The sequence below is a fragment of the Puntigrus tetrazona genome, chromosome 9 (genome assembly GCF_018831695.1).
Source record: "Puntigrus tetrazona isolate hp1 chromosome 9, ASM1883169v1, whole genome shotgun sequence".
Lineage (NCBI taxonomy): Eukaryota > Metazoa > Chordata > Actinopteri > Cypriniformes > Cyprinidae > Puntigrus > Puntigrus tetrazona.
The window spans coordinates 2836320-2848228 of NC_056707.1; the positions used below are offsets into that span (position 1 = coordinate 2836320).

The 11909-nt window shown below is 38.3% G+C and overlaps 2 protein-coding genes across 3 annotated transcripts in view; both read right to left on the reverse strand.

Annotated features, from left to right (window-relative positions):
- Positions 1-2635, reverse strand: part of LOC122352064 (polypeptide N-acetylgalactosaminyltransferase 1-like) — a 31029-nt gene extending 28394 nt beyond the window's left edge. For both annotated transcript variants that reach the window (XM_043249558.1, XM_043249557.1), the window contains exons 1-2: positions 2470-2635; positions 157-325 (exon numbers count right to left, since the gene is read on the reverse strand). In XM_043249558.1, coding sequence (XP_043105493.1) covers positions 157-325; positions 2470-2608 — 308 coding nt within the window. In that variant the 5' untranslated portion in view covers positions 2609-2635. The remainder of the gene's footprint in view (positions 1-156; positions 326-2469) is intronic.
- Positions 2636-7641: 5006 nt separating this feature from the next.
- The window catches only part of LOC122351447 (waprin-Phi1-like), a 6590-nt gene continuing 2322 nt past the window's right edge, over positions 7642-11909 (reverse strand). The window contains exons 5-9 of the mRNA XM_043248527.1: positions 10009-10067; positions 9218-9279; positions 8824-8889; positions 8653-8665; positions 7642-7692 (exon numbers count right to left, since the gene is read on the reverse strand). Of these exons, the coding sequence (XP_043104462.1) occupies positions 7642-7692; positions 8653-8665; positions 8824-8889; positions 9218-9279; positions 10009-10067 (251 nt within the window). The remainder of the gene's footprint in view (positions 7693-8652; positions 8666-8823; positions 8890-9217; positions 9280-10008; positions 10068-11909) is intronic.

Genomic DNA, 11909 nt, shown 5'->3' on the forward strand with positions numbered 1-11909 from the left:
ATACGACTGTCAGTTATTTTAAAGTCAAACATCCAAACGCCAACCCCCAGAGTTCAAAATGTTAATTTGGTCAGTTACAAGCATAAAAAAAATCCACTTATTAAACAAAAACAAACTCACTTTAAAAAAAGCTTTCATAAATAAGCAGACTCTCACCCCTCAAGACGAACATCCGGTAAAGATCTGTTGAGTGCAATCATCTCACTGGCCATCAGGTTAAACTGGTTTATCTTAAACATTTCCTTCATCCTCTCCTGTTGGTCTTTAGCGATGACCACTGGCTTTCCCATCTCCCCCGGGCCGTCGTGAGGCCTTTGAACAACAGCTGGAACACAAACACACAGAGTCAAGACCGTTCCCCTGGCTTTTGATTGAGTACACATGGGCGTTTCTCCAGCTATGGCCACTTTGGGCCCTGTGGACTTCTAGAAAATAAACCCATCACGCTCTCACTAGTTTATTTAATCTGTCCAAAGTGGATATACATACACATTACGAGAGAATTCTGTTATGTTTGGCATTTTTTAATGAAAAACCACAACCACAGTAGCATTCCCACCTCATCTCGAATGAATTTTTTCTAGGGCTAATTAAATACACACAGTAAAACAACACTGCCATAGTTTTTGCAGAACTGCAGAAGGCACAAGTGTGTGTGTGCTTTTAATGGTTTTTCATTAAAAAAATCCTGCATTTAAGTTGATATCAACATATGACATTTCATATTCATCCCAGTCATGATCTTCAAAAAAGCGCTAAAACAGTTCAGAATGGTGAAAAAGCAAATGTTTATTTACATCCTGCCCAGCGAAAAGAATTTGTGGCCTAGATGTCTGCGAACAATTGTTCATTGTGCCACGTGTGTGTGAAGTGTGTGTTTTTGTGTATTTTGTGGGGCTAGATAAGCACTGAGCTTTGATCATTAATAACTCAAAAAGCATGCTTTGGTGAGATTAAGGTCAGATTTGCAACAGTGTGAGAGATTACATCTGCTCTAAGAGGCAAACTGCCTGTTTTAAGCTTGCGTACGCTGCGTGAGTATATACGAGTGAGCCGCATGCATGTCGAGTGGGCAGGATTTAGCTGTTCGGACTGAGCGCATTACAAGGCAACTTTGTCCTGTTTCCCTGCTCAGCAAAATCCAATGACTTTCCTCTGGGATTCTGGGGGTAAAAATCGTATAATCATCGCTAAGGACACAAGCACAAGCAGCAGAAAATGTGCTTTATTAATGTGGTGAGCAGATTATTTTAGGGTTATTGTTCTGTGAGATGATGGCCAAAATAAAGCAGCTCTCCGGTGACCAAACCAAAGTGACCTGATCAGGAGTATAGAAAGGTCAGTCAGTGACAAAGAAAGCTTTGTCAAACAATAAGCTTTCACACTGCATCGCCATCCACATACTTTTGTTCTTATTTCTGCTCTGTTAAATAGCCTTTTTTTTCCACTGGTTTTGCTTTTAGATTTATATTTTACCTTTACATTGAGACTAATCAAGACACCAAAACTAAAGGTAAACTAAAAAGGTCCTTAAAATTGAATATTGCTTTAAATTCTCCATTCTAGGGGAAACTGGAATGCTTTTGTATCCTTCAAAGGTTGTGGAGTCAATACAGCTATAAAACCATGAGATTTTATTTCGACAACTCTTTTCTTATCCCACAGAAACAAACACAGTTCGATACCTGCCCGTATTTCACAACGTAACGTCATCAGACACACACATTCAGTGGAAATAGTCTTCTCACTTGTGTGTGTTATGTTGAGTGCTTCCTCCATTAGCTGTCTGGGTGTTTGGAGTTATTTAGCTACAGTATACCTTAGGGGCAAAACTGTCCCCAGGGGTTAGATAAATCTGACAAAAACTCCTTTCGGGAGCATCTAGGAATGCCTTGAAATTGGAAAAAAAGGTTCATACTGTACAGTAAATAATGGAGTTGGGAATTGAGAAACCATTTTTATTTAGTGCCAGTTTCTTTTCTTTTCTTTTTTTTTTTTACACAATAACCAGAGAAGAGAAGAATACTGGTCATATCGACTTAAAATAAAGAACAGGATCTGTTACTGTGTTATGATGCATCTACTTAAGCTTCATGATACTTGAATTGGTATAATTAATTGTAACACAATATAATGAATAGTTAGGCACATCATTTTATTAAACTTATATTGTAAATAATACTTTAAAAAGTAGAATGAAAAAAAAGCTGTGTTTTTTTGTTTTTATATGTGTTAGAGGTGTAACGGTTCGGTTTGATGCGACACAGTGGTGTCATGGTTCGATATGTTCGGTTGCTTAAGTCGCAATGTTGTCTGTTTTATTTATTATGGGATTCATTAACTGTGGATAATATTTCATCAAGAAAAATGTGCCTAAATAGAAAAAATAGAAGTGCTAGGACATGTTTATTATTACAAATGACAACACAATGTTATACAACACAAATGCGTGTGCGTGCATGTACTCACTGTCTCTCCCCGGCAATCCTCTCTCTTTTTTGTCATCGCATTTGTTGCATTCGCTGAAGTAGAGGAGGATGAACATGTCTAGCATCACCCACACCAGAGAGGTGGCCAGCACCACCTTACAGTACGCAAACTTCCTCATCTTCTCACCTGAAACACACACACACAGGGTGTTACACACAAGCGCAGGTACAAGCAAACACTTGAAAAGCTGCCAACGATATTTTACACCTACAACCAGCGACCAGACACCGTGGGTTAGACTTCAGTTACACATTACCGTACACCAGCTATATAGTTTTAAACACCATACTCAAGCAACTCATATATTACATCTATACAAGCCTCGAAGTGTGAGTAATAGCTTACCGTAGATATGCTCGCTACCTGAAAAAGTTACAAACACAGACACTTTATCATCTTCACACCAAAATAAAGCAGCTTTTCCAAAGAAACTTCTCACATCCTTTCCCCTGAAGTCCAGAGATAAAGTAATGTCTTCTTGCACCAAAAAAGCCTCTCTGGCCCTTGGAAATAAATCTTGTAGAAGCAGCTTTAAGAAACAGTTTTGCTACCGTATCTTTAGGACATATTTAAATGATCTTTGTTATGATGGGCTAAACACTTTGCATGTGAAACAAGGATCAACATCACAGCCAAATTACCAAACACTAAATAGCCTTCAATGAATCGTGAGCACATATACCACATAAACATATGCTAATGTATTCATAACAACAAAATCATAAATGATCTATCTTCTCAGCTTAATTTCCATAAAAGGTCTTGGCGGACTGACCAGGAAGCTTTGCATTGCGAACATGAGTATTTCTCCATAGTACATCAAGCTTTTTTATATCAAAAGAGCAAAAACTCTATTTTTCCGTGATTTTCCGTGACCTCTGTTAAGGCCAAACATCTTAAGCAATGAAAGGTGAATACTAATAAGACATTTGACTCTGGTAGACTCGCTATACCACATTAGCAGATGATTTGGAGTGATTATTCCAAGAACTGCTCAAACAGAACCTCAGATTTGACCTTTGACCTAACGGAGGGTGAACATTCCATTCTTTAACAGGCTTTCTTTAATCCAGCCATCTGCCTTCATTAATGGACTGGAAATGAATCTTTTATTAGCCAACTAGGAATGCAATGAGAAAAGAGGAGAGATGAGGAAGACATGAAAGGGAAGGAAGGATGATGTTCCTATGGGAGGTGAGCAGAGCGTGATACGCTTTGATAAAGGAGAGGTCATTATAACATAATTACACTGCATCACGGATCGCACGCTGAGGCTCCAGTGAATCGCTATGAAATCAGACAAGCCCTAAAAATTCAAAACCAATTTGTAGAACATAATCCTTCACTACAAGGCCCAGACAGTAAATGTGTTGGTAAAAGTAGGTGATATACACTACAAGTCCAAAAGAATTACAGCAGACTCTGGAAAACAGCCCCAAATGTTTATTCCAGCCCAGAATGTTTTGCATTTGTTAATAGTTTTATCAAAAATATAGTTTTTCAACACATATTATACAGAAATAATCAAAACGGTTCAATTCTGCGCTGCCATAGGATCGATAAAATGACAGCTGCACTTTCTCTCTCTATCTCTCTCCGACAACGAGTTCAAGTCACACACACACCGCAGTCCTACATAGCCACGCCTCCTGTCAATCACTCAGAACATCACTCGTCTCATCTCATTCACCTCAAGCAAGTTATTGTTACCGGCAATAAATTATGATTTAAGTAAAGTTTGCTGAATATTCTGAACAGAAGGTTGAGTCAAAATAACTTATTACTTTATTAAATTCCTAAACATAAAGAAACTCTATAATCTCTATTTCCAGTTTGTATCAATTGACTACAGTGCTGTTACGGTGACAAAAGTGTTGTTACCCACGTATTAGGGCCAATTAATATAAAGTGGGACCAAATTATTTTACGTGGTATCCTATGACTGTTCCGCTAAGGGATAGTTCATCCAAAAATTAGTATCATTCCAAATCTGTATAAAAAATTTTGTGAAACACAAGATACAACACCGGTATTTCCAAAACATCTTCTTTTGCCATCAACAGAAGAGCAAATATCTTGAAGGTTTGAAAAAGTATGTATTGCAGTCCATTAAAGGCTTTTTGAGCAGGAGGCTGCCCAGCATGCGGCGGTTGACAAAAACAAACCTGAAAGCCTCTCCTCTGTGACTCTGTCTCTCTCTCCAGAAAGCCGTACCAAACTTCTGTCAATGTCCCTGTCCAACTGTACCTATAGAGTTCTTTGAAGAGTGTTTGTGTGTGTCTCTTTGTGCTCTGAATCTGCTTGGGCAGCCATTTTTGAAGGGAACAGCAAGCCATCAAAAGACAAAAAAAAAAACCACTGGCCACTGCCATCCTGTCACTCTTCTATATTTTTTAACCCACCCAGACATCAATGCTAGAGTAACACACATTATATGATTGACCATATCTTAAAAATGCTTTACTATGCCATTTGTGTAGTATGTGTGTAACCATGACTTGCTACTGCTAGTCAAACAACTATTTTAGATATAAGATGAAAAATAGTTTTACATTCAAATTTTGTAATTTAGCAGGCACATTTTTTGATGTCTCAAACGGTTGTGTTGTGAAGCGACGAGAATATTTTTTGTACGTAAAAATAACAACAGCCTCCACTGTGTATCCACTGAATGGACTACGTACGCTGTTCTGCGTCAGCCGTGCAACAAGGATGGCATTTATATAATATTAAGGATTATGGTATATTTTTCTTTGCCTACAAAAAGAATTCCCATCGCTTCATTAGATTCAGATTAAATAAACCACTGATGGCAGATGGAGTATTCTGACCATGTTTTTCATACTTTCTGGATCCCTGACAGTGTTATTTACTTGGCAGTCAATGGGACAGTAATGTCCCCTGTTTTCATCTAAAATATCTTTATCTAGTCTGTGGTCCGAAGATGAACAAAGCGGGGTAAGTAACATGGACATGAACGAAGTGATTAATGACAAAATGTTCATTTTGGGGTGGAGTATCCCTTTAAGTAGCACAGAGATCATTCCTGAGAATGATCCATACATTTATTGCAGTACTGTAGGAGCGTTAGAGTAATTACGTCTGAGTGTCAGTGCCTGTGTGCTAATATACGCAGGTGCGACCATTAAGAGATGAATGTCAAACAGAACGGAGCAGTATGGTGCTAAAGCAGTCAAAAGCTTGCCAAAAACCTCTGGCATCTGATGTCTCTAAGGAGGTCTCACCAACAGTCAGAGAGTGTGTGTGTTGAGCTCAAGGTTATGACTGGCACAGCGGTAACGCCACTGTTCTGGTGGCCCTCGTCCATCACAGTGGCATCGCCAAAGGCCCCTGNACACACACACACACACACACACACACCTGAGTGAGCACAAACCTAAAAGATGAAAACAGACACGCATATCCCTTGTGCATCGACTCAAAATGGCAAAGTCTGACATCACAAATACAAACATAGTCTGAATCAGAGTGTTTATGTCATCTAGAAACCTAAGAGGACAGGACGGGTTACACAACAGGATAAAAATATGACTGCTGCTGATGTGAGTGGCTTGAAATATAGATATGACAGATAAACACTCTCATTTGGTTCTCAGCAGAGGCCCTGTGAGGTTACAGTATTAAGTACTGTATAGTATAAAGTAAATGAAGTTGTATCCTGTGTTCTGAGCCTTTTCAAGGATTAGGTACACTGTAAAAAAAATTCTAAGCTGTAAAAGATTAATGGAGTACATTTTCCTAGAAAATATAATTTTAGCCTTTCTACTTCAAAATGTTCCTTGTTGTTTTCTTCGTAATTGTCAATCTTACTAGCAATTTCTGAGAGAAATCTCACGCCTTTTTTTCTGCGTAGCTGCTGGACTTGAAGTTTGCAAGCATCAAATCTATTTGCACAATTAAATGCGGCCTGCTTATGCGCTGGATATGATGAATATGATTTTATTGTTTACCTAAAAAGTTACATATTACCAGATTCCTTCCTTTCGAAACGGTTAGTTGTTCATCTGGATACATAAGATTACAGCAACGAGAGGCTGCATAAATTGAGAATTTTCTGCCATTTGCAGATTTAAAAAACATCAATTAATAATTCAAAGTGCACTGCGGCACGTTAAAAAAGAGGCGGCTATGCACATGTTCAGGATATGTTAGTATAACTGTCTCACAGGTTCACACGCATTTTTCTTTCTGCTCTCTGATGTATAAAGAGAAAAAATGGCCAAAATAATTAAAAGAATAAAACTTCTAATAAGGATTAGAAGCGAAGAACAGGGGAGAGAATTCAATTTTAAAGCAGCCCGCAAAAAATAGACTTGGGGAAAGACACATGAGGATCTGGGGAGAGAAATTAGTCATTCCAATGGAATAAATCATACGAAATCGTTCATTAAACTGTACAGCAATNTTCACCATCCTGTTCTCTTACACACAGTCCTGTTGTCCCATTCCCCCATATGTGCAAAACATACTTCCTTAGACAAATACCATTGTCTTTTAAGCAATGACGGTAATTGTTTCTGTAAAAGATGACGTATGTAAAAGAACCTTAGCGTGACTCTGTATTATACCTCAAGCGACTGGACACTGTGTCATGTGAGGATACAGTGATGCAATTATACTCACACAAAACACATGCACACTGCAGCTACATACAGCTGTCAGTTTGTGTTTAATCCAGTTACATACGCAGATGAATTTGGCTGTTATTAATGGGAATGACAATCCTGTTCAATATTTATTCCCAAAAAATAAATAATAAAGTATAAATGAAAATTCTCATTGTTGTTCCAAACCCGTAAGACCTTCATACATCTTCAAATGACAAATTAAGATATTTTTGGTGGAATCCAAGAGCTTTCTGATGCTGAAAACACAGCAACGCAACTGACATTTTTATGGCCCAGAAAAGTAGTAATGACAATGTCTGCTAATTAAATAATACCAAAGATTAATTTGTATTTAATTTATGAAGTAATATTTTAGTGTTGTTTTACACTTAAAGGTCCCCTGAAGTAGCCTTAAAACACGCAGCGTTATTCTATGTGGTGACATGATTTGACTAACTGAAACAGATAAACAGGGAGGGACTTATTGAGTGGCCCCGCCTCCATTTTAAAATGGCCGATAGCGTTATATCTGCTCTGACCAGCCACTGAGCTCAGTAAAGCTGCAAATGACAGCCTGAAAGAACAACAACAACGACGGCAGTAGTATGGTGTAATATTTATTTTCTCGCTACCTTTCCTTTCATTCTTTTCGTGGGTTTGGAAAACTCTACATCACTTTTTGCATAACTTAGTTGTCATTTCTTTGTAGGAATTAATTGCTTTCGCTAAACTTTCTCTCCGCGAGCGATCGTACAGGAGGAGGAGTTTCTAAACACACCCACTGCGTATCCGCATCAGACCAATTATAGCCCAAAGGTGTTTAGGAGCCAAGACAAACGGCCCAAAAAGTTTGCTTTGGTGAGCCGAACTGCCAAAATGAACTCTAAACAAACATTGATTTTGTTCAAAATTACGTCGTTTTTTTGTTCTTTGATTTCCTTTGAAGTATTTTGGGGCCTTTATATTTTCTAAAAGCAAATTTCATCACTGTTTTGGAGCACACTGGCTTATAGGTAACCTTAAAACTAACATATTGATACTAACACCCAAAAAACTTTTATTTTGATTTCAGGGGGACTTTAATTATTCAATTTCGACATCTGAATACTACGGTGAATTCTACTGTCTTTTTATTGCTATGCTTGTAATGCTTGTTCGTCTATGCTTGTAAATTGTGAAATTGTTCTTGTTGTATTGCAAGTATTAAGCTAGTAGTTTCTGCCGAGGTAGAAATNTTTTTTTTTTTTTTTTTTTTTTGGCTGATCTGAAAATTGAAATCTGTAGTATGATCCAAACCACGAGTTTTGTGATCAGTTGCACCACTAGTATTAGTGTATTTGTGAATTGCATTTTGTGTTTGTTTTGGTGATTGTAAATATCGATAGATTTTCTCAAAAATCACTTACTGCACACTATTCGAAATTGATACACACGTTATCAATTCAGACAGTAATAAAATCTCTAGCACCTGTAAATGCTGACATGACAGTATGTCACCATGTAAAACAATTAGGGCTAGAAGGTATAATATTACCTGCTCGATGCACCTGCAAGATATGCACACATACAGCACACTCAGCAAACACCATTGCGGGACTGTGATTGTTCTTTTCAAGTTTCTGAGTTTCACTTCCTGTGTTACTTCCTGCAAAGGGATTCTTACCGTGTTTTCAAGTCATGCAATATTCATGCTGTTGTCTGATACTGAGACATATGGACAGGCACACCACCTGTGTCACATGCAGAGGGGGGGGACGGGGGACGGGGGTTCCTGTTCAGCACACCACACAGAAACAGGAGTATGAGTTAGCCTTCGGTCACACAAACAAATCCGCTACATGAAACGTGAGAGAAAAGAAAGGGACACAGGAAGAGAAAGAGTAAAAGAGCAAGAACTGTCGCATGCTAAAGTAGAGAGGCTCTTAACGGCTCTGGCTGGCAGGAAAACAGATGGGCACAGAAACTCGCTCGCACCCCTGGTCGCATCACACACACATGTCGAGATGTGAGACGGGAGGGTAATTAACTTTCTTTGGCTGTTGCCGTCTGTTAGAGAAAAGCAAATTAAACCCCTACAGCATCTCCTTCTTCCTATTCACAGTCCCTCCATCTTTCTCTCTCCGCCTCCACCTCCGTTATCTCCTGTTTCAGTACTGTTCTCCTATTCAGACACAAACTAGCACAACAGAGAAAAGAGAAAATGTCATTCGAGATTATGATATCTGTGATAGCGCCTATATCTCCTCTCGTGCACTTTCTATATCAAATATACAGAACGGGAGAAAAACATAAGAGGAAGAACAATAAACAGATAGACGGACGGATAAAAGACAGAACTAAAGAAAAAAAGAAAGACCGACAGAAAAAAACGAAAGAGAAACAGATAAAACAGCAGACGGAAAGCACGATAAATTGAGTAAATGACGGAAAAAAATAGAATGTCAAGACATAGAGACTTATAGAGTTATAAACATTATATAAACTGAATGCCTACTTATATTTCTTTATTAATTGCAAATTAATCTTTCTCTACATAAGAGGTATACATTTCACATGCCTTAACATAAAAACAAGAAATGGTTCTCAGATATGAAAAATTGTGACAACCTATTGAATGGACTGCAAATATGTGCCTCACAAGCACATTTTCTTTCATTTGTGAAAAAGTCAATATGGCGTCTACGCTTACTAGTCAAGTAGAGTCCATTTGCACATTCGTGCAGGTCTTGACTTCAGTACGACATTGAATTATGCATATTAGATTAGTCCATCCCAAACTGCAGCCGGATAAATGAATTACAAGGCTGATGGCATTACAGTACGAATGGGTCATAAAAATCGAACGAGCTGTGCTTTATCAGATTTCAGCTCAACTAACATGCGTGCAAACCTCAGGAGCACAAATCCACGCCGCATTGAAGAACAGCGTGCGCGCGGCGGCCAAACACCCTGAGCAGGGGGTACTGAAGACATCGGAAACAGCTCTATTTTTGCACAAGTGTGCATACGATCCATGTGTGATGTGATTCACGTCTTTTTCAATTGGTTTGTTTGTCAGTTCAGGTTAAATATGCATCACGCACACTGAGGGATCGCGTCACAAGATCGCATGACGACAATGCTGTTATCAGCAAAAAGGGCCATAACCAGGGTAAGACATAAAAGACTAGTTTGTATGCTCGTTCATTCATTCCAAATATTTACTTTAGCATTAATATTTCTTCAGAGACGCTTCTTCTCAGAGAGGATTTTAACATGCCGACAGTACGTTGTGCTTCAGTGTGTGTTTATAGGCTTTCAGTATGGCGAACTCTCTCCGAGAAGTCGCGTCAATCATAACAATAAATTCCCAGGCAATTATAATGACTTAGAAAAATCGCCTGCTGTGAGCAACGATTCTGCTATTTTGCATAATCTGCAGGTCTATAGTTGTGCAATAAAAAGTGTACATATTTAGCCTGTCTCNCCGAGAAGTCGCGTCAATCATAACAATAAATTCCCAGGCAATTATAATGACTTAGAAAAATCGTCTGCTGTGAGCAACGATTCTGCTATTTTGCATAATCTGCAGGTCTATAGTTGTGCAATAAAAAGTGTACATATTTAGCCTGTCTACTGAAGCTGTGTATTCTTGGATTCAGGCTTGGCTATTCGTCGATGCGCACCTACAGATCCCTTTTGGAAACCGTGTATCAAGTTGGATTCAAATGTTAAATGTTCTTTTAACTGGATAGAAACTCATTAAACTATCTTTCTTATTCATACACACGGCCCTGGCAAGAAACTCCCTCTGTGTCAATACTGTACTAAATACCTTGGCATTTAACACACTAAATACAATTAGCACTACCGCTCAAAAGGACTTTTCCTGCTGCAAAGTGCGCACTTCACACATCATAGTCCGCACTGGGGGATTTTTCGAATTTAGGGTTTAAATAGACCCAGCTAACACTTCATTGTTTGCGGGTTTGCATGTAGCGGTGCAGCGTGTTGAAGGGTACATGACACACGCCGCTGCTGCATTTCACTAACTTCCTTTTAGGCATCTTTCAGAGGAACAAAGGCAGTCTTGCTGGGGGAAGGTCAGGGACATCTGAACCTGCTGATTGTGCCACGTGGTTAACTGTCTTTAACAGGATTTGAAATAAATATAAAAGCTTCTTGTGAAAAGCTGGCGTTGAGTCCCTGCCAGCACCGCATTTGAGTGTTTTTCCAGAAACATCAATATTGAAGATTGAGGAATTAAGGTCCTTTGCACACTGAGTACAAAATTTCGTGTTTTTTTTTCTTTTCTATCAAAACGCTTTCTATACAAATGCGAAAATGCGACACATTAAACACTTGATAAAAAAATGTATTCTTATTTGGCAACTGTAAAGTTGTCAAAATGATCTATTATTAATGTTTCTTTTTTATGAAAACTACAATAGTTTAATGTGTCTAACGCACATCTGAATGACCTTAGGCCTTTCACCTTTGATTTTTGTAATGGTTTTTAGTAAAAAAATCCTATATTGTTCCTCCTAGATCACTACATAGCAGCAACAACACTACAACACCAACAATCATTTTACATAAGTGGGGATGAATAGATTTATTGAAATAGGTGTGTGAAATAAACCGTCTGTTTCAGTAATAAAAGTCAAAATAAGCCTGAGCTAAAATTGTACCTCTAAAATAAATCATAAATAAACTGTAACTGATACATTACATATGTGTGAAATGTATAAAGCAGTGTATACTTTGGTTCATTAAGGACACATTCAGTGTATCAACAGTAACAATAAAGAT